The 24,743-nt window shown below is 54.7% G+C and overlaps 1 protein-coding gene across 1 annotated transcript in view; it reads right to left on the bottom strand.

Annotated features, from left to right (window-relative positions):
* The window catches only part of COL5A1 (collagen type V alpha 1 chain), a 202,522-nt gene that overhangs the window by 24,824 nt on the left and 152,955 nt on the right, over positions 1–24,743 (bottom strand). Inside the window, exons 33-53 of the mRNA XM_058445929.1 lie at positions 22,311–22,355; positions 22,122–22,175; positions 21,007–21,051; positions 20,531–20,584; positions 18,990–19,043; positions 15,447–15,500; positions 14,459–14,566; positions 12,443–12,532; positions 12,293–12,346; positions 11,201–11,308; positions 8,212–8,319; positions 7,194–7,247; positions 6,115–6,168; positions 5,909–6,016; positions 5,009–5,062; positions 4,799–4,906; positions 3,476–3,529; positions 2,576–2,683; positions 1,851–1,904; positions 1,492–1,545; positions 433–486 (exon numbers count right to left, since the gene is read on the bottom strand). Coding sequence (XP_058301912.1) covers positions 433–486; positions 1,492–1,545; positions 1,851–1,904; positions 2,576–2,683; positions 3,476–3,529; positions 4,799–4,906; positions 5,009–5,062; positions 5,909–6,016; positions 6,115–6,168; positions 7,194–7,247; positions 8,212–8,319; positions 11,201–11,308; positions 12,293–12,346; positions 12,443–12,532; positions 14,459–14,566; positions 15,447–15,500; positions 18,990–19,043; positions 20,531–20,584; positions 21,007–21,051; positions 22,122–22,175; positions 22,311–22,355 — 1,476 coding nt within the window. The remainder of the gene's footprint in view (positions 1–432; positions 487–1,491; positions 1,546–1,850; positions 1,905–2,575; positions 2,684–3,475; positions 3,530–4,798; positions 4,907–5,008; positions 5,063–5,908; positions 6,017–6,114; positions 6,169–7,193; positions 7,248–8,211; positions 8,320–11,200; positions 11,309–12,292; positions 12,347–12,442; positions 12,533–14,458; positions 14,567–15,446; positions 15,501–18,989; positions 19,044–20,530; positions 20,585–21,006; positions 21,052–22,121; positions 22,176–22,310; positions 22,356–24,743) is intronic.

Here is a 24,743-nt window from a genome sequence, read left to right as displayed (position 1 = left end):
GGGAGGCGCAGCGCACACCTCGAGTTCTGTGTGGCCTCCGTCCTGGGTGCACCAGGCAGCTGTTTACTGCACCACCAGCAAGTGGCTGGGCCATTCAATCTGCAAAGGATGCTTTCTCATTTGTTCTGGCTTTTCAGTAAAACCTGAGCCAGGGGAAAAAGACTTTTGCAGCTTTGCGGGTGTCTTTCTCCCACCATGGATACCACTGATGGTGTCAGCAGTCAGCCTGTCCTAAAAGGAGCAGCTGCATCGACCTGGCAGGCCTGTGATTTTGTGATGTGGTGGGGGCTAAGTGGAGAACAGGCCACACCCGGGCCCTTCCTCATCAGTGCAGGTTGGAGCACCCAGGGCCCAAGCAAAAGGTGACAGGGAGGGGCGGGGGTGCTTCATGCAGGGAGCTGACAGCAAGGATGTGCCCGCAGAATTATTTACCCTTTTTCCTGGAGGCCCGGATGGACCTGGTTCACCAGTAGGGCCGGGGGATCCCTGGTATTGGGAGAAAGAACAGAGTGTGAGGAATTGGGGCCTGTTAGACTCCATTGAGGCAAAACACACGGAGATTTCAGTCTATTTTCTCCTCGGCCAGCCCTGCAGCCACCTCTCTCTTCTTTTGGGGCTAGCACAGAGGGTCCTAAGACAGTGTCGCACCCGGGCTGTGACAGTGTAAGGAACCGTAACTCCCATCCTGCGGGTTTTCTGCATTTTGGAAGAGAACTTGTCCCACTCACAGTGCTGACTCTTGATACACAATGACAGTTCAGTCCCCACCACAACCTGGGCAGGAACGAGGCACTAGCATCCCCTTTCACAGAAGGGGGGACAAGAATCGTCCCAGGACACAGGCCAGGAAGTGGTGGACTAGGGGTGTCTGTCAGGGAAATCCAGGCTGAGGCTCAATCCCTAACCCCTTCTCTGAGTGGACGCTCCGCTCAACTCAGTGGCATGGATTTTGCCCTCAGGTCCACAGTCCCCCACGCTTGGCCAGGCTGGGTGCAAGGTGGGGCAAGGGCACCTGCAAGGCCTCAGGGGCCTCCTCCAGGCCCAGTCCTGCCCAGGGCCCATGGGGGTCGATCCATCCCAGAGAGACGTTCTGGGCTTGAAGCGGTGTTTAAAACACTCAATGCCAAGCGTCAGATGCAATGTCCAGTGTGATCTCGGTCAAGGTAAAGCAGGAAGGGCCCGGTGAGGAGAGGCACTGGCCCTGCTAGGCAGAGCTGTGGGTAAGATCTGACGTTCCTGGGCGAGCCCGTGGTGGGTCGTGGAAGCCCTGGGGCTGCCTGCAAACCTGCTGCTGAGACAGCACGTGCATCTCAGAGGGAGCTCATGAGCCCTGTCACTGTCTAGAATCAATATCGTAAGGGAATCAATATCATTAAGGGAATCAATATCAACTGTGTCGGAGTTTTTCCCAGAAATGAGCCAAGCAAGTTGCAAGGTCCCAAGAATACACTGACACCTTCACCAGGAAGCCAGCCCAGATTGTGGACTCACCGTCTGCCCGGGTTCACCATCGTCTCCTTTGTCACCAGGGGGACCATCTTGACCCTGTGGGGACAAAAGCGAGCTCCTTGCTGACCCCCAGATGGCACCCTGAGTTCATGCACCAGCTCCCAATGCATCTCCAGCCCCTTCCCCAAACCCAAATCCATTCTGGTGCCAGCACAGAGCATGCTCAGTGGGGTCAAAGGCGTTTTCTTGCTCTGATCACCGGAACACGAGTGCCTTTCGGGACACTGCCTGCCCCAGTGAGAGTTCATCACAAAGAACAACCAGAAAGAGGGGAAATGGGGCTGGCAGAGGCAGGCCACCATTGTGGGGGATCCGGTGGCTTTGCCCTCTTGAGCACCTACCGCGGGGCCAGGCTCTCCAGGGGGGCCGGGATCTCCAGGAAAACCCACTGGGCCCTGAAAGGAAGAAAGAAAGCAGCAGCCAAGGCCGTCAGCAACCTGACTGAGACCATACACGGCCAATCATGTCACCACCTCAAGATGGCCACCTGCCACCATCCAGCTCCTAAGACATTCCAGCAATCCCAACAAGCCAGTGCACTTTATGGCCCAGAAACCCTTCCACGTGCAGCATGTCCCGGAACCAGCAAGCCCGGCCAGTGGGCATGGCAGGGGTCAGCTGATCTCTTGCTTTCCAGAGCCAAGCAAGGGGCAGGCGTTCCGCCCACAGGTCTATTCCTGGGAGCTCCAGGCTGCAACTAGAATCCGGACCTTCAGACTTCTGGAATGTGCCTCTCCCAAGCCCCTCCTGATGCAAAATCAGGGCTGGCCAAGGGCAGGGGCGTCTTCCCAAAGCCTGGCTGTCACTCAAGCATCTCAGCCGGCCGCCCGGCCCACAGAGAAGAATCACTCAGGGCTTTCTCCTCCAGTCCACGCCCTGTCTCGTCTCTGCTATTTTGGTTCAGTAGCTGGTATGAAAACCTCTAGTGTCTAGAAAAATTACCCAAGACATGGAATGGTCTTGAAGCTGTTCTCAGAGCAGAGTGCACGGCCAATGAGTCAGAATGATCCCAGTGCAGAACCCCGCTCCTGCTGCAGGGCCCCTGAGGTGTGTCTGGAATACTCACAGGGCTGCCTTTGGGACCATCGTCTCCGGGAGGGCCTTTGGGTCCAGGGGGTCCAGCAGCACCCGAAGGGCCCGACTCGCCCTTCTCTCCCCTTTCTCCTTTGGGTCCCTGGAGGAAAGAGGCCAGTGTCAAGTCCTCGGAGCCAACCACGTCGCCGCCCAGAGCAAGGCAGGTGCCAGTTTACAGTGGGCCTCCCCAGTTTTCTCACCCCATTCAGACCAGCCTTTCCAAGTATCTGCTGAGCCCTGCAGAGGGCTGGCTGCCAGGTCACTCCCCCAGCCCTGGGCAGAACCAGCTCCTGTGTGCACCCCGAGGGGGACCTGAGGAGCCTTCACTTTCCGGGGCCCTCGAAGGCTGAGATTCAGCTCTAGGTGGGAGGGACCGACTCCTGGACCAGATATCAGTCAGTGAAGACCACAAGGGGTGCCCACAGACTCCACGGATCTCATGGGGAGGGAGCAGCTAGAACCAGAAGACCCGAGTCCACCCAGCTGGTCCTGGGCCTGAAAGCCACCTTTGGGCTGGCCTCACAGTGAACATTCATCTGGCCTGAGAAGGCCTGGATATTCCTAGTCTGCCCCTCGAGGTCTGGGGGGACGAGGTGACAGCAGCCGCCCTCACTTATGGCAGCCCGCGAAGGGGCCAGGAGCAAACATTACAGAGGGTAGAGTCACCACAGGCCACTGGGCACAGGTAGCTATTGCTAGGTCTGCGTGCACACACTCACTCCCACATCATACACCTTGTTCACGGTCATTCCATGAAATGGGCACAAAAGGGGTTACAACTCCCATGTCACGGATGGAAAAGCTAAGGCAGAGCCAGAGCCTCCGACCCAGCACCCCGTCCACACACCCGCTCGGCCGTATCCCACCCCTCCCGCAGTGCCCACTCGCTCACCGGGGGTCCGCCTTCTCCCGGAAGGCCAGGCTCGCCTGCTTCACCGGGCTCGCCCTAGGGAGACAGTGCATGTGGTTATGGCAGTGGTGAGCACCGCGATGAACGCACTGCTACGGTTTCAAGCATTTGCTAAATTCTGCCTGCTGTCTGCCTGCCCCTGGGCACCCAGGACCCAGGGGTTTCTGGGGAGTGCTATCCCCAGACACTCCCAGAATTGGAGGTGCATGAGGAATGTGGCAGGCATGTGATGGATACAGGGCAGAGTGTCCAGATTGCAAGCAACACTGTGAAGGCTTTCCCGGAGTGCTGCTCCAAGGGTTGTAGAGGGCAACTATGAGAAGCTGGTAAGTGGCTAGGATGGCACTCCAGGTGGGGGATGGCCAGGGCCGAGGCAGGAGGACAGGCACGCAGTCCTCAGGGACACAGGCCAGAGGGACGCAGGGAAGAGGGCATGTACAGTGGCAGCAGGTGAACAGAAACGTGTGCCCTGTGGCGGGGACACCAAGGGAAACACCTTCTCTCTGAGCAGAAGCCGCACACCATCACCCTGTGGTCCCAGCAGGGCATATTTCTCTTTAATTTCTGTATCGTACAAAATGAGCAGTGGCGGAAGGCGTCTTCCAATTTAATGGCCTGATTGATGTCAGAAAGAAAGCTCTGGAAACGGTGCACAGGGGGCTCAAGTGCATGGATGTACACTCTGTCCTCCCTCTTGTCCAGGGGAACTGGGAGAGGTGCTTTTGCAGTCAGGCAAATGCAGGAACAAGGATGTGGAGTCAGAGCTCAGTGCCGTCCCACCCAGCATGCAGGCACACACACATGCACTGATGTGCACACATGGGCTCACACACACAGGCACGCACACACACACGGGTCCATCACGCTCATGGAGTCTGGGCTCCAAAACCAATCAGATCAAATGAAGAGGGCCCATTTGAGAAAATAATTCAGCTGAAATGGAAACTGCAAGCTTAGAAACACCAGTTATTTAAGGAATAGATGATCTCCCCCAGAGCTGAGTCTTGGAGGAGGCAGGGGCTTTGCTGGTGGGGCATTGCCTGGAAATTCTGCAAAAGGCTGTCACAAATGGACAGTCAGAGTTCCCAGTTTCATTTCACAAGTATTTGCCTACCTTTCAAAATGCCTTTCATAGGAATAACCCAGCCACGCCCGTAGAAATGAGTACTTCTCATCTCTGTGTACACACAGAGAGGTACACACAGGTGCTGCACCCCCACAAGCGCGTGCGTGCACACATACACACACACACTTTCTCTCCTCAAACAACCACAAATCTGCCATCAGAGCAGGCACAAGCCTTACCTTCTCTCCCACTGCACCAGGGTTTCCTATTCCACCCGGGGGACCTTGTGGGCCATCAGCACCTGGAGCTCCGGAGGGTCCTCGGGGACCAGGGGGACCCGGGGGGCCCTAGGAAAAGGGAGAGACCACTGAGCCCAGAGGAAACGCAAATGTTTCCCCAAAACATGAGCCGCTAGTACGGCAAGGCCTTGGAGTCTCAGGCACACTTACCATCTGGCCCACGTCTCCTGTCTCACCCTTCTCACCTGGAGGTCCTGGCAAACCCTGAGAACAGGAAACTTCCGAGTTAAGCGCTGTTCTGTCATGTGTATGTCAAACACACACACGACTTTCACGACCTCCACCCACACAGCACCACTGAGCCCCCGAAGCCCCGGGAAGGTGCTTCTCTGTGCATGGCTACCCACGAGGACGTCCCGGGGTTCCCAGTCTCAGAATCAGCCCGAGGAAATGAGCAGAGAAGATTGCAAAGATTTACGACAAAGGTGATTATGGCAGGATCCCATAAAACAATAAAGCCTAAGGAGCCAGCAGGGGACGCCTGGGTAAATTATGTCACCACCAGATGCTGGCTTACTATGCAGTGACTAAAAATCATGTTTTCCAAATAAATAGAAAGTCATGTGTAATGGCATTCAACACACTCATAACATAAAACGGGAATGGAGGATGGAAAATGGGGAAAGCTGGGTACAAACTTTCTCGATGACTTATGACATGATTCATTTTCAAACACCAAATACAATTACATATGCGCCTCTGTGTATGAGAATACACACATTTAAAAGGCATGGCAATGAAATATCCCCAAATGTTTATCGTTGTCATCTCTAGGGGGTACATTTAGAAGTCACTGTTACTGTGTTTCTTACGAATCATCAGTTTCCACAATGAGCACAGAAATAAATGCCACTGCTGAAGAGTGGTAAACGCGGGCATGTCTGGAGTTCTGGGAAGCTACAGCACTTCCAGTTGGAATGAGGAGGCCCAGGAGGCCCCCTGCAGCCTGGCTTTAGTTTTCCATTCTTAAAAAGACAAGAGAGGAGAGCACAGCGAAGACACAGGGGGCGTCAGAAGCGGAGCCCGGCATGGTGAGAACCCCACAGTCACCTGCAGCCCCACTGGCCCAGGGGGTCCAGGAAAGCCTCTGGGACCTTCATCACCTTTCTGCCCGAAAAGGCCCTGCTGGCCCCGAGGCCCCGGCTCGCCGTCAGCTCCCTGCAGGGAAATAACCGGCCATGGGTGAGGATGCTGGCTATGCCAGCAGCTCTGGGGGGCGTGGGGCTTTCTGAAGGTCATTGACCGTGGATACTCACAGAGGGGCCTGGCTGTCCGATGGGGCCTTGAGGACCTGTAGGCCCAGGAGGACCCTGTGGGGAACAAGACAGAGACATGGGTAGCTTCCTGGATTGTGGGTAAGACTGAGGGAGGGGTGGACCGCATCCTGAGCCCGGGGACTGATGCATCCAACATCATCAGTTCAGTCTCCGAATGTGTCGTTCCTCGCACCACAGTGCAAACTTGCTGCAGGCGCTGGGAAGTAGATGAGGATCTTGGTTCCACCCTGAGCCCATTTCTGGATGGCAAAGGGCTGCCCCCAAAGTCTCTCGAGACCACTGTTTGTCATCTCAGCTCCCATCATGCACCCACGACACAGGCACGTGAGGCCCCCTTCAACAGTGAGGGTCCAGGATGACAGGCTCCTCTGGAGCCCTTGCACCCAGCACCATGTCCCCTGCTGTGCCATCCTCAAGAGGCCTCGGCATGGGACCACGGGAAGGAGGCAAGCAAGAAGGGTACAGTGCCCTTGGCCCCGGTAGCCCAACCCACGGCTGGAAGGACACAGCCCCTGTGGCAGGCCTCCCAGGAGCACGGATCCTGCTTGCCTAGGAATCAACATACTGGGGGAAAGGCCTGGCTGTACAGGAGATAAGCAGACATGTCACCCATCGGGAGGAAGCTGGCAGCAGAGTGATGGGGATTTTGCAAGAACACACTAGGATTTCTGAACAGATGAAAAAACAAAAAGGGGAAAAATGAACAGGCATTTGGTCGACGGTGCTGCCTCTGCCGGAGCATTCTGGTGAGACCTCAGAGGGCCATGGGTGTGTCTGCAGAACCCAAGCCCTCTAGGACAGAAACGTTCCATTTGTTGAATTTCACAAAACCGGTGGATGCTTCCTGTTCATTCGAACACAGAGAGACTCACTCCCAGATATGCATGCGTGTGCACACACAGATGTTGTGGGAACACACATGCACGGGAGATTTTCACAGCATGTCCCGGTAGTCATCAGCAACGTTGGAAGAGAACGCGCATGGCACACAGCCTACAGCCCGTGATGAGGCCCCTCGGGACCTGGGGGCCGCCGCGCTCCCCCGTGCCAACTCTTACCTGCTCTCCTTTGTCCCCCTTGCTTCCTTTCTGCCCCGGCTCCCCGATCTCTCCCTAGGGGAAGGTGTGGGGAATTCTGTTAGACGGCTTGACAACTGTCTGGACCTTTTCTGTTCCCCAAAATGAATTTTTCTTGGAGATTAACAACAGTGTCCTTTCCAGGTGGCCCTATAACTTTCCTACGAATAAATGTTTCCATATATTAGCTTGATTTCCTTTTTAACACAAGGGCTAGAAGGGATGAGGTCTTGATCTGATGCTAGACAGGCTTCTGGTAGACTTGAAAATGTGGGAAAAGTCATATTGAAACTACTTACTCTGTTTTTCGAATTGGGCCACTACCATGACAACATAATAACAGGCAACTCAATTACTATGTTGCCAAAGAAGTTATTAAAATCCTCTTTGTTGTTCCTGTTGGTGCAAGGCTGTATCCCGCCCAGACATGTAAGGCATCATCCATGCAGAGGTGACAAAGTCAGAAATGTCCCCAGAGAAGGGTCACAAATAGAAAGTTACAGCAGAGCGAAATTTCACTGTCTGCATTAAATGAAGGATAAAATACAAGCTTCTGCAGCCATCGTTTTAGAATTATAAAGCACATTCTTAATGAACGGGAGCCTGGATAATTCAAGTGGAGACATTTAAAAATAGAGATTGAGCAAAACCTCACTAAACCGGGCTCCGCAGTTTCAGAATTTGAAATGATTCGGGGGGACCGGGGAGCATTTTTCTCTGCTCTAGCTACTCACAGCAAATGTCGTAGGCAACCTCAAAATGACACAGGAGGATGTGGTTTCTAAGTCCCTCAGGCATACCGGGGACTGTGTGTATTACCATATATCTATGGGCTGCTGCAAAATCATCCCCTAATGCCAGGACTGTGGGGTGGGCGCGGCATCACTCCGCCGGCTGAGCTGCTCTACCCGCCAGCATCCTATTCTTTAAATTCACCACCCTCCCTCACACCTGTCTGCCCAGCCAGGCCCAGCCATGGGTCACTCTGGATTCGCTTTACCTTATCTCCGTCTTCTCCAGGGGGACCCACAGGGCCAGCTGGACCCGGAAGCCCCACAGGACCCTGGAGACCGTCTCGGCCAGCTGGGCCTTGTGGGCCTTTCTCGCCCTAGAGAATACAGAAGATCTCAGATCAAATGTGGCTCCAACCTGGGAACATCCCCCCCACCAGCTCGAGAGGGACCCGCTGGCAGGAAGTGGGAGTTGGTGAGGGTGACCGTCCCCACAGTCCTAATGGATTTCAGCCAGGGCCACTGAGGGCCAACTCTGAGCCCGCCCCTGGACCATGAACTTCCGGTGCATCGCTTCAATTAATCCACACTCATCCTAGGAAAGGCTGCTCTTTTACAGATGTGGAAACTGAGGCACAGTTAGTGAGCAGTAGAGACAGGATCCAAACCCAGCCGGTCAAATTCCTGAGCCTGTGTGTGGATTGTCTAAGCTAGTGACCAGGAGCCAGGCCCAGTCACCAGGATAGCCTGAGCTCCAGCTTTCACCAACCTTCTGATTCTTTACATTCTCTGCAGACACTCTCCCTGCACACACACACAAGGACATGCATGCACATACATGAAGACATGTAAGCACACACACATGTGCACACATGCACACATGTGAATATGCCTACGTACCCAATGTATACATGCATGCACATACATGCATGTGCACAAAACAAGCATATTCACATGTATGTGTGCATGCATGAATGTGCACCAGCGTACACACAAGGACATGCATGCACACACAAGGACACACAAACAAGCACACTGACATGTATGTGCATGCATACATGAGTATGCACGCACAGGTACACACACAGGACATGCTTGCATGCATACGCACACCCTATTTTTCCTGTCCTTGTAACTTTGACTCATTTTCCTCCTAACTGCCTGCTTGGTAATCTCAAATGATCCTTCATAAGTTCTTGCTTTGCTCAGTTTCACCAGCCATCACATCACTCTGTGAGCAGCCTATATTTTCTCACCCCAGACAGGGATCCCTTTCTTCCAACAGATACACAGAAGGAGAGTGTGCACATTGGGAAGGGAAACATGGAACAGAGAATGTATATTCAATGTTCTGGTCTAAATGTAGCTGGGATTTAGTCATCCATCACTATTTCGTCTTACCATTCCTCCCTCCACAATTCATGTCCTGCTCCTCAAACTTAGCTCCTATTCATAGAAATTTCTACCCTACTTAAGCCAGAGAATGCAAAGACCACGTGTGGGGCTTTTGTAGAAGCTTCCTGTCCTACATTCCTGGTCAGGTCGGGAGTTCTCGGAGACGTCCGACCTTTGCGTGGCCTTTCCTTCCCTCTGGAGCTATTCCGGGAGGATCACGAGCTTCTCCCTGGATAGAGCAACTCTTGCAAGGTTTCTGCTTAAATATTTACTCTCTTGAAACTGTGAACCAAGCCATTTCCAGCTGACTTCGTGTGCACTCTATACACTGACTGCCCAGTTGGCTTCAGTTTTCTGGCACAGAATCCAGCTGGATCCATGTCCTGGGTGCCTCACTGGAAAGGATTAGAAGTCACCAAAATTGCCAATAATATACTGAACAGATTCTCAATGGCCCAGATGTTTCCAATGTGGTTTCCAGGGAAGTTCCTGCCCAGGGAATGCAGGCTGTTCCTGCCACCCATGAGCCACTGAGAGTGAAACGGACAAGAAAATCACAGTTTCTGACTGGGCGCAGCGGCTCACGCCTGTAATCCCAGCACCTTGGGAGGTCCAGGTGGGTAGATCACTTGAGGTCAGGAGTTCGAGACCAGCCTGGCCAACGTGGCGAAACGCCGTCTCTACTAAAAGTACAAAAAGTAGCTGGGTATGGTAGCACACATCTATAATCCCAGCTACTGGGGAGGCTGAGGCAGGAGAATTGTTTGAACCCAGGAGGCAGAGGTCACAGTGAGCCAAGATCATGCTACTGCACTCTAGCCTGGGCGACACAGCGAGACTCCATCTCAAAAAAAGAGAAAGAAAACAGCTTTCTAACAACCAGCACTCAGACCTAACTCAATTTGAGATGGTCTGCACTGATTATCTGCCGATTCCCCTGAGAACTCAAGCTCACTCTGACCCTCTGTACTGGGAAGGAGAAGTTGAGATTAAATTGGTCTCCACAGCTGATTGAATGCAGGGGTAGGGGACACTGCAAAATTGCATGGCAGAAGTCAAATACGGGTCAGGGTGGACCACTTCTGGACAGTAAGTGGCATTTTGTGGGTTATTCACGAAAGCGGGCCGGCAGGAAGCATCTAGGCAAGAAAGGCGCTCATTCATCTCCTTTTTGGAGACCAAGATCTGGGCGGCCTCAAGACTTGCCCCTCCCCACTCCCGAGGCTTCACAAAGCCTGCAAAATTCAGGGCTTACCCGCAGGTGGGCTTTCCTGAACACAAAGGAAGGCGCCTTGTCTTTCCGTTATCCACACATCCCCTACCCCTTCTTTGCTGGACATCTGCTCTCTACACCTGCCCCCCAACCAAGAAACAGGACTCCCCGGTTCACCAAACATCCTTTCCCATGAAGAGCCCAGCCACAAGTCCGGGCCAGCAGCGGGGAACAGTTCACACAGTGGGCAGCTGTGGCCCGACCACACAGGTGGCACTGAGGCTGGACGGAGACCAAGTCCACAGGGCACTGACTGTCTTCAGCCCCTTCCTCTGGCCACAGGTGTGGGGAACACCAGCATGCACGCGTGGACAGGCTGAGTCCTGCCCAACATCATCCCACAGGGCCCCTCTGGCTCAGCTGATGGCGGAAAGAATGTGGCCGGCACCAGGACTCCTCCTGTGCTCCTCAGGCAGGTCACCAGGTCCCCATGGGACACATGCTCTGTCCTAGAGGGCCGCAGACCCCACCCCATCCCCAATCCCAAGGAAATACCCCTGGGGACATCACAGGGGAAGGGACAAGGCCGGACACGGAACGACCCCAGCACCTCTGAGGGAAGGGCTCCCCCAATCCAAGGCAGTACTTACAGGAGCCCCTTTCTCTCCTGCCGGCCCTGGGGGTCCCTGGGGCCCAGGTCTCCCTGGAATTCCGATGGGCCCAGCGGCTCCAGCTGGACCTCTCTCCCCTGGAGATCCCTGAGGTGGAGCAAGAAAACAGTCTGCTTCAAAGGCTCTCAGACTGCGTGGACGTGACTTTGTAAAGCACCAGCTGATCACTCCACTTACCTGCTCACTCTAGAGCCCACAGTGGCTCCCTACGGCCCTTTGCAAGCACAAACCACCTGGTCTAGCATTCAGGGCTCTGTGTCCTCCTGTAACTCCAAGCTCCCAGGTGCTCCTCCCCCCGTGTCTGACAGTGTGCCCTGTGGTGTACTTGCCTTCGATGGGCTCCCTCTTCTAGGAGCCTGGCATCCCCCTCCGCTCGAGGGCCCGCATGCCCACGGGGCACCCTCTCTCCCCCAGGGCCCACATGTCCGTGGGGCACCCCCTCCCCTCTAGGGCCCGTGGGGCACCCCCTCCCTGGGGCACCCCCTCCCCTCTAGGGCCCGTGGGGCACCCCCTCCCCTCCAGGGCCCCCATGCCCATGGGGCACCCACTCCCCTCTCTGCTGTGCTCCTCCATGGTGTGTGTTTCCCAGGGGATGCCTTGCCTGGGGGCTGGCATATGGATGGGTGGGCACCTGGCCTAATCGAGAGGGCCGTCCCGCCCAGTGGGCCCCTGCCGTGGGCAGCCTGGCTTTAGCGTGCATCTTTAGAGTCCCTGGAGACCCGTGTCTGTTTCTTCCCCTGCTGGCCCAGCCCAGAGCCATGATAGGCGTGCAGGCTTTCTCCTTGCTCCTCCAGGGAGGTGCTCCACAGGCAACACAGTGTGGCTCCTCCCACCCTCCAGGCTGCCCAGCGCTCTCCTTTCCTCGGTGTGCCCCTGGGACCCTTCGTCATCCAGGCTGCTGGCTTGGGATGCGCCACCCGCATCTCCCCAAAGGCCTTCTTCCCCCTCCACATCCTCCCCAGACTCCTCGGGGGTCTGGGGCAGCTGCATGCTCTGGGCCCTCAGGGACTGCCCCTTCTGACCTGGAGAGTAGGATTCAAGAAAGAGGATGGGATAAAGGCTTTGACTCACCGCAGGGCCTGGTGGGCCAGGGGGCCCTTCATTGCCTTTCAGTCCAAGAGCTCCCTGCAAAGCCACGAAAAGGTTGGTCAAGGGCACGCGGGGAGAGGCCTCCAGGGCTGCACCTGTCCCATTTCATTCCCCGCCTGGCCTCTCACTCACCACTGGACCAGGAAGCCCTCGGTCCCCAGGGAAACCACGTAATCCTGGAGGGCCATCTTTCCCAGGGAGGCCTGCGGGGCCCGGGTCACCCTGAAAACAGAGTCAGAGATGAGCTTTCCTGGAGCCAGCGACACAGCCCTCTCACCAGCCCCGGAGCGAAGCCGAGGGTTGGGGCCTTCTCTCCTGGAGCCAGCGACACAGACCTCTCAGCAGTCCCGGAGCGAGGCCGAGGGTTGGGGCCTTCTCATCAGACACCCCTGGACTTGGGTTGGATTGGGCTTCTCCTGGCCACTTTTCAGAGTCGTGACTGGACTCAGCAGCCCACACGTGGGAGCACAGCTGGAGCCTCCGCCTGGAAGCCACGCTCATCTGGCGGGCTCTGTGTGCAAATCTGACTCTACCCCTGCTCCACGGAGCTCCAGGGTCCTTCCTCCCAAGGCCCTTAAGGGCTACGATGGGCCACGTGGGAGCTGAGGGCACATCTACCTTTTCCATAGATTTGGGGCTCCTTGTAAGACCGTGCTCAAAGAAATCCACGATCGAACAGCGTTAAAAGCATCATCCTAAATGGACTTATCACTTAAGGGACTTCTTCAAGCCTGAAACCACATTTTCCGAAAAAAAGTCACCACTTAACCTCGACTTTCCCTGAGGTACAGTAAAGCTTTGATATCTTCCAAAATGCTCTCTGGGGTCCAACATGGAGCACAGTGCTGTTTTCAAACGAGAAGGTCAAATGCCCGTGGCCACCTTCCCAAGCTCGGAGAGCTCTCTTTGTGTCCAGAATACACACACGTGTGCGTGTACACATGTGGATTTATTCCTATATCTACATGCACACACGGGTGTGTGACTTTTTTCAGTATTTTTCATTTGCTTCACTTTATTATTTTTCAGGTTTACTCTTCTGTGGTCCTACAGGCTGGAGAGCTTCCTTTGGTGCATCCCTTATTGAGGAGCAGAAAGGGAAGGGCTATTTTTGTGCTAACACAGCAAGTTATGGCCACTCAACCTGGGGTGCCCAGGGGAGGAGATATGAAAAGGGGGCAGTTGGAGCTGGCACCAAGAGGTGGGTTAAAAACACGTTTGCTTTTTATTTTTATAATTTCTCAGGCTCTTGGGGTGAGGGCTGTTTTTTTGTTTTTGTTTTCGTTTTTTTTTTTGAGATGGAGTCTCGCTCTGTCGCCCAGGCTGGAGTGCAGTGGCGTGATCTTGGCTCACTGCAAGCTCCGCCTCCTGGGTTCACGCTATTCTCCTGCCTCAGCGTCCCGAGTAGCTGGGACTACAGGTGCCCACCACCACACCCGGCTAATTTTTCTGTATTTTTAGTAGAAACGGGGTTTCACCGTGTTTTTTTTTTTTTTTTTCTTTAAAAAAAAACAGAGTTTCATTTGTGTTAACCAGGCTGGAATGCACTGACACGATCTTGGCTCGCTGCAACCTCCGCCTCCTGGGTTCAAGCGAGTTTCCTGCCTCAGCCTCCCAAGTAGGTGGGATTACAGGTGCGCACCACCACACCCAGCTAATTTCTGTATTTTTAGTACAGATGGGGTTTCATCATGTTGGCCAGGCTGGTCTCAACTTCCTGACCTCAGGTGATCCACCTGCCTCAGCCTCCAAAAGTGCTGGGATTACAGGTGTGAGCCACTGCACCTGGCTGGGGTGAGAGGTTTTTAAAAGGACCACTTTCTGCTAAACACGTTATGGACACACGAAGTCCCAGAGCTTTTTATCCATTTCTGGAAGCAGGGCTGGCAGCTGGGGAGACAGCAGAGGGTGGAGGATGGTAGTGACCCCTGCCCTCCCCCTTCAAGCCCATCCCTGAGCAGGTCAGCACAACTTCTGAAGCGAATCAAGGAAAAGTGAGCAAAATGTGTGGTCTGGGGAGTGAACCGGCATGAGGATCGTCTGTTTGACGAATTACCCATTCATCAGAAAAGAGCAAGAAAAACACAAAGTCCCAAAATGATTCCTGAGGAAACGCCTGAGCCGACACAGAAGGCTCCAGAAACTCACCTTCGTCCCTTCTTTTCCAGTAAGGCCCGGAAGCCCCTGTTCACCGGGGGGTCCCGGTGGCCCAGGGTGGCCACGCTCACCCATTGGGCCCGTTTCTCCCGTGGGACCCTGTGGGGAACATCAGTGTCAGCCACAAATGTTTCGAGTGACTTGCAAGGGAGCGAGCATCTCTTCCTAAACCTAAGGACAGCCGTGGTCATGGAAGCAAAGGCCTGCTGCAGCCCCACCAAACCTCCGAGTGCCTGTGCAGGCCTTCTCTTCCTGGCAAAAATCCAGAGGGTGGGTGTTGGTACGCTGCTCACTGCCTGGCATTTGCTGGGCCCCACGTGACCCTCTTCCCCCACCTGGCACCTACAGGAGGCACAGCCAAGCCTGCCTTCCTGGGACGTGCCCTGAGGGAGGCTGATTCAGCCACAGGACAGGCCAAGGATGGGAGAAAAGCCACACCAGGGGCAAAGCCCACATGCCCTTCAGTTCTGTGGCTGCAGCAGGTCTACGTCTTACTCACCACTACATGAGGTGTGCGCTTTCTAGGACACAAGGTGATCCCTCCCCGTCTTGCAGCTCTAAGCCATCAATCCCAGCTCTAAGCTGCTCCTGACACTGATCTGCCACTGATCTGCGGTTAGAACCGCAGGCCCGTGACACCTACAGGGACCAGTGGCAGGAGGACTCGGCTGCCTTGGACACCCACAGCAGGGATGAGCCCAGCTCCTGAGCTGGCCCAGGTCTGGCCCCAGCCACCCTGTGAGCCTTGGGCAGCCTTTCTTGCCCTGAGTGTTGGGTTTCTGTTGAGGGCAAACACATCATTGCTTGCTCCTGTGTGGGGCAAGCCTCATGCTGACCAGCATTCAGGACCTAAGATAACCTCTCAGCAGTACCTGCACCTCCAGAATCATGGAGGGAACAGATGCCCGGGCTGGGACCCTCTTCCCTGCGGGCAAGTGACACCGGGTGACCCATGGAATCCGGGAAGGCTGGAGCTTACCTGAGGGCCGACCACACCTGGGGGGCCTGGAGGGCCGGTCTTGCCTTGGAAACCCTGTGAAGAGAGAGTCACTGCACTGAGGGTGCTGCAGTGGCCTGTGCCACCCTGCCCTGCGCTGTTCTCAGCAGGACGCTTGCCCCCCACCTCCCTTCCCCCCATAGTAGATGTTCCAGACTTTGTGTGAGAGGCCCATGTCTCTTGTTTCATTTTTGTGTTTTTTCCAGATGGAGAGTCTCGCTCTGTTACCCAGGCTGGAGTGCAGTGACTCGATCTTGGGTCACTGCAACCTCTGCCTCCCAGGTTCAGGTGATTCTCCTGCCTCACCCTCCTGGGTAGCTGGGATTACAGGCACACACCACCACACCCGGCTAATTTTTGTATTTTTAGTAGAGACAGGATTTCACCATTTTGGTCAGGCTGGCCTCGAACTCCTGACCTCGTGATCCGCCTGCCTTGGCCTCCCAAAGTGCTGGGATTACAGGCGTCAGCCACCGTGCATTTGCACTAATTTCACGAGGGTAACGAAGCCACACAAGCTCATCTCACTGGCTGCTCTCCCGCCTCTGCATCTTTAGGCCGATGCGATTCGCCTTTATCGTGTCACCGAGCATTCCTTTTCTGAGTCGGCTTGGTGCCCTTTCTGGACCAGGGGCTACCTCTGGCTGTTTCTCAGCAGTGGCTCTGTGACGACTGACCTGCTTTGGTGTGAACGCCTCTGATGCACGACGGGTGACTCTGCCCGCGTGCTCCTCAGCATGTATTTAAAACAGGCAAGAGCGAGGGCCAGCTGCTTTCATAACACGGCAGCTTGGATGCGTTATTTTTAGCTTGATTCAGCGGGAATATCTCACGCCCGCTCTGCATGCTCACGCGTAGGTAACGATCCTGGCTTGGCTGTGGGTGTCGCCACGCCTTCTGTACTCTCCCTCAAAGGAGAAAGATGACCTTAAGACAACATAAGCTTCATTTCCGGGCACGTCTGCAGAGCATGACAGGTGCCGGCGAGAAGCCATCTGCAGGTGCCACATGACACTGGTGGAGACATGCACACCTTCTGCTCGGAGGCCTCGAGGCAAACTCTAGACTCTGGAGGAGAAGGTGGCTGGCCCTGAGGCCAAGCCAGGGCTGGAGGGTGAGCGGCCCCAGGCCTGGGCTCACTGACTCACTGTCCCGCAGTCGGAGGCAAAATCTCACACCAAGCCACCGGGCCACACGAACCCACAGCAGATTAGCTTCTTTTTTTTTTTTTTTTGAGACAGAGTTTCACTCTTGTTGCCCAGGCTGGAGTGCAATGGCATGATCTCGGCTCACTGCAGCCTCCGCCTCCCGGGATCAAGCGATTCTCCTGCCTCAGCCTCCTGAGTAGCTGGGATTACAGGTGCCTGCCACCATGCCTGGCTACTTTTTGTATTTTTAGTAGAGATGGGGTTTCACCATGTTGGCCGGGCTGGTCTCAAACTCCCGACCTCTGGCCCATCTCGGCCTCCCAAAGTGTTGGGATTACAGGCGTGAGCCACTGTGCCCAGCCCAGATTCAGCTTCTTTGCAAACTCTAGGAGGGCTCGCTCCTTTAAGCCCAGCTCGGTTGTAGGCTAGAATGATCCTTTCTAATGTACGCTGCACTTATGGGGTCAGAAGTAAGGAGCAGTGGACAGGTGTCAAGGGCATGCCCTGCTCAGTGGACCCGGGGAGAAGAGCTGAAGAGCCTGAAGGGAGATAGGAGCCTTGGTTAAGTTTTGCTAATGTCAATGTTAACACGAAACAAAAAAGGCCTCCCCCAGGGGCCCTCGGCCACCCCTGGCTGTTGAGGATGGAATATGACCTCAGCCTTTTGCTGAGAAATAAGTTTCTGCCTCACGTTTAGGAGAAATAATGACCACTTGTGTTTCATTTTTTTAAAAAAGAAGGAAATCAACACTCCAGAGAAGCTCTTTCTGGAAGGCTTGTCTGGATTAGCCCATGGAGGAGATGCTATGTCCCAAGTGGGTCTCAGAGACATGGAGCGCCAACCAGCATCACTCCAGTGCCCTGTGTCTAGGGAGGCGGCCAAGGTGGCAGAAGGCAGCCGGAAGTACATGTGCAACTTTCTGAGCAGAGACAAGCAGCTTAATTCTTTTACCAGCCTCCGTCCAGAATAAGTCAGAGGGAGAAAAGCACATAATATGTAAAACCTTCTATCTTGTCTCCTTGAAAAGGCATTAGAGAAAAATATGTAAAGCTCAGAAGAAATGTTTTAATTTTTCTGTATAAACAAAAGAGCAAAGCAATCTCCATTTATCAGGCAGCATGTGCCATGCAGAACACCAGTGAAGGTATAATTAAAAGAGGTTTCATCACAATGAACCAAAGAGACACAAAGGGGATTTTTTCAAAGCAGGCATGGAGAATATATTTAACAGGGCACTCACAGACCCATTCCACGAGGGGACCTGCTTTTGCTGGGAGAGTCCTGTAGAGACTTTGACCCCTAGACACCTGGCTGGAGAGACCCTTGCAGTGACCCTGGCATGCCCCCCACTCTCCTCAATGGGAAATGTTTGCATCTGTGCAATTCATCCTTTAAGCTGGACAGAGTAGGTGGGCACTCGGAGAAGGAACACAGCATGGTGACGAGGAAGTCACCCGACACTGCACGTCCCCAGATATTCAAAGCCTGGAGCCCCAAGCTTGCAGGTGTGGGCCAGGTTACAGGCATGCCTGCACTCTTTCCTGAAACACACCTTTAGGGAGCTGGGCCAAATTTCAAAGGGCTGATGGGGCCAGGAAAATGATCCCATTTCTGATAAGGGCTTTTTCTCCCAACTGAAAACGTTAGAGTCCTTTCTGGTCTAGATAAAGTAGCCTGTGACGTGCATTTCTAAAGTGAAGGGCAAGGTCAAAGGGGAGTCTTTGACTGCAAAGACCACGTGCCCAGCGGAGTGACCAATTAGAGGCCACTTCCACCTGACTGGTGCTTGTTTGCTTTACTGTAAAAGGGGACATCACAGGCATCCTCCAGACCCCCTGGATCGGAGCTGGAAGGGCCTGGGTAAACGCGGATGGGGTTGGTGCGTGGCCCACAGCCGCCCTCTTGAAGTATTGCAGCATCAAATGACTGAATGACACTGAGTAACACGTAGACCCTTTCCCAGCACTTTCCCAGTTAAAAGACGTATCCCTCAAGCTGGGTGGCACTCAGCACTACTCTAGAAGGAAAATAAGGCTGGATGCACGAGGCTTCAGTCTGCCCAGGATAATCTGTGTGTGTCTTTAAATGTGGCCTCTCACCAAAGTTTCCAAAACCAGCCCAAAGCCAGCACCGGCCTTCTGCCCACAGATGCCACAAGGCGCTGCCGGCCTGCATGACTGCTCTGCCCCGGCCCCGCCTCACAGCCTGGCTCTGAGTCAGCGGAAGCCGGCCCGGCCCTTGTGAGCCTTTCTGAGGCCAACCCGTCTCTCCCAGGCCGGGAGGGTCCTAGACGGCGCTGGGCAGCGCGGGCTGTGCCGACACGCAGGGTGGTCAGAGAGCCAGCCAGCCACGTCCCCCAGCACCCATGATACTCACAGTCTCGCCTCTCTGTCCAGGGTGTCCTGGGAGTCCATCCTTGCCTGGAGGGCCCTGAAGAAAAAACCGAAGGAAAGGAGGTTCATTCGTGTCTGAGAAGCACCCACCTTTGAGATTTAATGCCACGTGGAGTGACCGTTATTTCCATGGCTCCTGCCCCTGCACATCCTCTGAGAAGGGCAATCACCCAGCAGGCACAGGGACAGTGACAACAAATCTAAAGCTGTCCTTGGCGCCTGCCCGTCATTGTACAAAATCCTCACAACTGCCCCATGGGACGTGCTGTTGTCACCCTCATCTATCAAGGAAGAAACCGAGGCAGAAGAGGCCAGTTGGTATCCCGAGGTCCAGCCAGCAGGTGGCACAGCTGGCGCCAGGACCCAAGTCTGTCCAGTTGCAAAGTCCAACCCCCTCCCACCAGCCCTGCCATGCCTGCTGGGTCATAATCCCACTGCTAGATGGTTGTCAATACTGAAGGAGATACATCACACCTGCCGTAAGGCGAAGTGTGTCCCCCAAAAGGACATGCGGAAGCTCTGACGCCCAGAACCTGTGCCTGTGACCTCACTTGGAAATGGGGTTTTTGCCAGTGTAACTGAATTAGGATGAAGCCAACCTAGATGGGTGTGGGCCCAGCCCAGTGACTGATGTCCTTACAAAATGAAAGAGATGGCCGGGCGCGGTGGCTCCAGGCATGGTGGCTCACGCCTGTAACCCCAGCACTTTGGGAGGCTGAGGCAGATGGATCACCTGTGGTCAGGAGTTCGAGACCATCCTGGCCAACACGGTGAAACTCCGTCTCTACTAAAAATACAAAAATTGTCTGGGTGTGGTGGCGCATGCCTGTAATCCCAGCTACTCGGGAGGCTGAGGCAAGAGAATGGCTTGAACCCAGGAGGCAGAGGTTGCAGTGAGCCGAGATCGCACCACTGCACTCCAGCCTGGGTGACAGAGCGAGACTCCGTCTCAAAAAAACAAAAAAAAGAAAGAGATTAGAAGACAGAGAGACACAGACGGAAGTCCACGTGAAGATGGATGGGGGCAGCAGCCAGGGTGAGTGTGCACAGGACACTGGGTGCCAAGGACTGGCAGCAGCTACCAGCCCCCGGGAGATGCCTGGTACCCTGTCTCCCCTAGAGCTTCCAGAAGGTGCCAGCTCTGACTGATCACACTTTGCTCTTCAACTTCTGGCCTCCAGGGCTGTGAGAGAGGAGCCACACCCAGTTCCTGGTCATTTGTGATGACGGCCCCAGGGCACTAACACAGAACTCAGCGAGAAAATCACTTCAGTCTCAAGGAGCGAGGACCCCAGCGTGCAGCTCTCTCCAGCGCCGGCAGCCCCGGCAGTGGGACACAGCCACGGACTGCCCCACAGCAGCCTTGGCAGGAGGCGGTCTCCCCCTCATCTGCCCGCCAGAATTTCACCTCGGGCCTCCCTCCACCCACCGGCCACTGTGACAGCTCCGAGCAGACCTCAGAGAAAACAGGCGAGTGTCGGAGGGGACAGGTAGTGCTGGCCCAGCAAGGGAGCCATTACTCACAGGGGGACCCTTGGGTCCAGGAAATCCCGTGGGTCCTTGGGGTCCGTTGGGTCCCTGGGAACAGAGAAAGGCCAGTTTGAGGACAAGAGGTCTCTCCCGAGCAGCTCCCGCTGCTGATGTGCCTGTGCCGATGGCTCTCTGAACGCAGGTGTCATTTCTTCCCACCCCCGTAGCCTTTCCTCCATTATCGCAGCCCCTCCCTCCCCCTGCCTCACCACCAGGATGGGGCCCAGGACCCATTTCCTGTCATCTCGGCCACTCCCAAACCCCAAGACCAGGGCTGGGGTCGAGGTCCCGACCTATGGAAGAGTTCACTCCCTGGGCGTGGCCCACCCTTGGGATCTTAGGAAAACCCTACTCTTCAGCAGCGTCTGAGGCGTGCCTCCCTGGCCCCAGCCCACCCCAGGACAAAGTGCAGGGGCCATTCAAGGCAGGCTCTGTCCTCGGAGACACCCCCGAAGGTTCCAACTGCTTACCCGTTCACCAGGAGGGCCAGCTGGGCCGTCACCTCCGGAGTTGCCCTTGAGAGGAAAGAAGAGAGGGGGAAAAGCTTATGATTGTTATTATTTGGATGAAAAGACTCTGGCCCATAACGTCATCAAAATGTCTGAGTCAAATATTGCCTGTGTGCACCCCTCAAGGTGGCCCTGACCCCTCAGTAAGGGGCAGAAGGCATTGGCGCTGATCTGTGGCTACCAAAGCCTGCCTGTCCCCCTGCCTCTGCATGCAGCTGACAGCCCAGTGTCTGTCTACAGGGATGGACATTTCCAGAACAGTCTCCCAAGCGGGACAAAGGCTGTGCCCCAGCCTCGAGCACCTGGAAAAGTCATGCAGAGGCAGAACACAGGGACCCGCTCTAGGGCCACCCCCACGTGACAGCTGCTGCTCTGAGTTCTCACAGGTGAGCCTCATGTCAGGTCACGGGGCACACGAGAAGTGCCCCAGAGCTTGTCCTGGAGGAGTTCAGGATAGCCTGTGGGTGCATTCCGGTCAGCTGAGGGATGGGCCAGCTCGGCCCCTCAGCCACTGGAAGACTCATCCCAGCAGGAACCCGCTCTGGAGTGGCATTCTGGACAGGTAGGAGCAGCCCGCCTGCTGGGTCTGTGTCCAGATGCTCCACCCAACGAGTGGCTTCAATGCCCCTCGCTGGGAAGAATGTGCATGAGGCCAGCCTGGGCCTTCCCCTGCCAGAAAGCACTTTGTGTAGGTTCTGGTAGAGGCCTCTGCAGCTCTCAAACCCCTTTCAAGAGAGGAAATAGGGCCTCCCGACCAGGGCGGGTGAGTCTGCGGTGGGCCTGGCCCCCTGCTGCCGCCTCTGGGGTCCCAGGTGTTGGGGCGAGGCCTTGTCCCTGCTCTGCTGGGGCCACGTCTCATGACCATCATTCTCAGCCACTTAATTAAATCCGATCTAAGGCATCCAGAGGCTGCTAGAGGGGACACGCTTCTTCTTAAATACACCTAAGAAAATGTCCTGCCCTTTTTTTTTTTTTTTTAAATAAAAAAGGTCACAGACACCCTCAGATGCTCCATGTCTCTGTAGCCCTGCAACTTGGGTTCATGCCGCCCGCCACCCAGGAGGCCAAAAACATACCTTGGGGCCAGGCTTCCCAGTGATGCCCCGGGGGCCTCTTTCACCCCTCGGCCCCTGGACAGATGGGAGAGAAGGAAGGTCAGCTCAAGTGCCGACTCACAGACACCGCCTTCCCCCCGCCCCCGGCACGTGCACCCTAAACCATGCTCCCGTTTCCCAAACATGCCCACGAGCTGAAAGGGTCGTTACCGTTGGGCCTCGCTGCCCCCGCGGTCCCGGCTTTCCAGGGGTCCCCTAGAATCAGAGAAGGGGCTGGTCAGTCACTCTCTAAATGCCCGGCCCCGCTCAGGTGGCAGCTCTCTCCCGGGTTATTGAGAGACTGTGAATTCCGGGCAGGCTAGGAGGAACACAGGCCTCCCCGCCACCCACCTTTTCCGTGTTTTAATAGGAGATTTATCAGGGCGAGAAGCTCACCGCACACCCGACACACACAGCTTTGCACTCCTGCACAAGTCCTGCTGAAATCCAATTTTCCTCCTGCAGTCTGATGGATGTTTATACTATTATCTGGTTTCTTTCCTCAGAGCACCACCACATCCCTCCTCCTCCTTCCTCCCTCCTTCCCCTCCTTCTCATCTCTCTCTCTCTGTCCTCAGCAGGGAGGGAAATCATTATTGCAAGAAAAGAGAAGAAAGTCAACCCCTTTCATACATAATTTACTTTTGCTACAGTTAAGAATATTACCCATTAAATTTTCAACAGGCTCTGCAGACGTGCAAACTTGCAATTTAATATATAAATAATATATCCAAGAATCATCGGCTTCTCCTCTAATAGAATTTATACTCTTTTTTCTGTTGTGGTTTTGCATTTTCCAAACCACAGAAAACAAATGCAGTGCAAAGATGTCAGAGCTGTAAGATGCATTTAACCTACAGCGCACAGAAGCCGTAGGCTGAATGCGTGGCGGCCCCTACGTCCCCACCGTGTCCCAACTCAGCTTCCTGAACTTGACTGTTTTTTTTTTTGTTTGTTTGTTTGTTTGTTTTTTTGAGACAGAGTCTCACTCTGTCGCCAGGCTGGAATGAATGCAATGGCGTGATCTTGGCTGACTGCAACTTCCACCTCCCAGGTTCAATCTATTCTTCTGCCTTACAGGCGCACACCACCATGCCCAGCTAATTTTAGTAGAGACGTGGTTTCACCATGTTGGCCAGGATGGTCTTGATCTCTTGACCTCGTGATTCACCCGCCTCAGTCTCCCAAAGTGCTGGGATTACAGGCGTGAGCCACCGTGCCTGGCTGAACTTGACTGGTTTCTAATGCTCCGCCCAAGGTGGATCGGGATGGCTGGAGGCCACCTGATAAGTTTCCTCTCATTGGCTTTCATTAATTTGCTGCCAGAGTCAAAACTGCTTCCTAGAGTTTCCCATTTTGAAATCCATTTAATAAAACCATTTATGATGATGAGTTAATTATGTAGCTTTTTAACAATGCGCTCCGGTTCCAGTTCTTCAATTACTATGGTGATATCCTTTGGCTTCCAATAAATATTTGCATATGAAAATTAACGAAACATCTGCTTTCTTCCAGTGATAGGCGTTCTACAGGCGAGGATGCCCACGGCCAACCTGGTGACTCCCGGCATTTAGGTGCGAATGAGCCCCAGCTGCCAGGTTTACTCATTCCCATCCTCCCCTAGAATGAAAATCCTCCACCCTAAAACAGTCCCTCTATGACCTGGACCACAGGTTTAATCCTGCAACACAAACGGCTGCAACCCAAACTGACTGTGCTCAAGGCACAGGGGCTGGGGCCCTGGCAGGGAGCAAAATACCAACTCGGCCACAATGCCATCTGGGGCTCCCAGCAGGCATCTTGCTCATCTGTTTTCTTTATGAACTAACTCAAGCCAAAGAATTTCGAGTCCCTGTGACTGGAACTGTGGAACAGAATGTCCCCCCTAGTCTCCTTAACCTTCCTTCTCCCTGGCAAATTCCTTGTGGGCACCTGTCTTCTTGCCCTTAGGAAGGGGTGGACAGTCCCAGCAACGGCCGTGCTGGGAAGCCAAACGCAGCTTGAGAGGGGAACTTCTACTGGGGAAGCCAAACACAGCTAGGAGAGGCCTTCCACTGGCGGGCAGGTGCATCTGAAGAGCGGGTCTTCCCCCTTCCCGGGAAGGGGCTCCTGGGATCCCTCCTTGGCCCGAGGGGCAAAGCAACGCTTTGTTCACACCCACTCCTCTTCCTTTGGCGTCAGCTGGCTTGACATAGCAGCTTACGTTCCTACCATTTCCATGTCTGGCCCATAGTCAAGGTCCATAGAACCAACGCTAGCTCTGCAGAAGGTAGGACCAGGCAGACAGAGGGAGGCAGCCCTCATATGGAAGGCAGACACACATACACATGCGCACACACACATACATACACACACATGCACACACACGCGCGCACACACACACACATGCACGCATGCATGCAGACACTCAGGCCTGGCATCCTAGCACCTAGAAGCATCGGTCTGGCCAGAACATCAAAGATCTTCTAAAAGACCTCTCTGGGCCAGGCATGGTGGTTCGTGCCTGTAATCCCAGCACTTTGCGAGGCTGAGGCGGGCAGATCATTTGAGGTCAGGAGTTCAAAACTGGCCCGGTCAACATGATGAAACCTTGTCTCTACTAAA

This window comes from Hylobates moloch, unplaced genomic scaffold (genome assembly GCF_009828535.3).
Source record: "Hylobates moloch isolate HMO894 unplaced genomic scaffold, HMol_V3 SCAFFOLD_10, whole genome shotgun sequence".
In the NCBI taxonomy this organism is placed as follows: domain Eukaryota; kingdom Metazoa; phylum Chordata; class Mammalia; order Primates; family Hylobatidae; genus Hylobates; species Hylobates moloch.
This window is presented reverse-complemented; position numbering and strand designations above follow the sequence as displayed.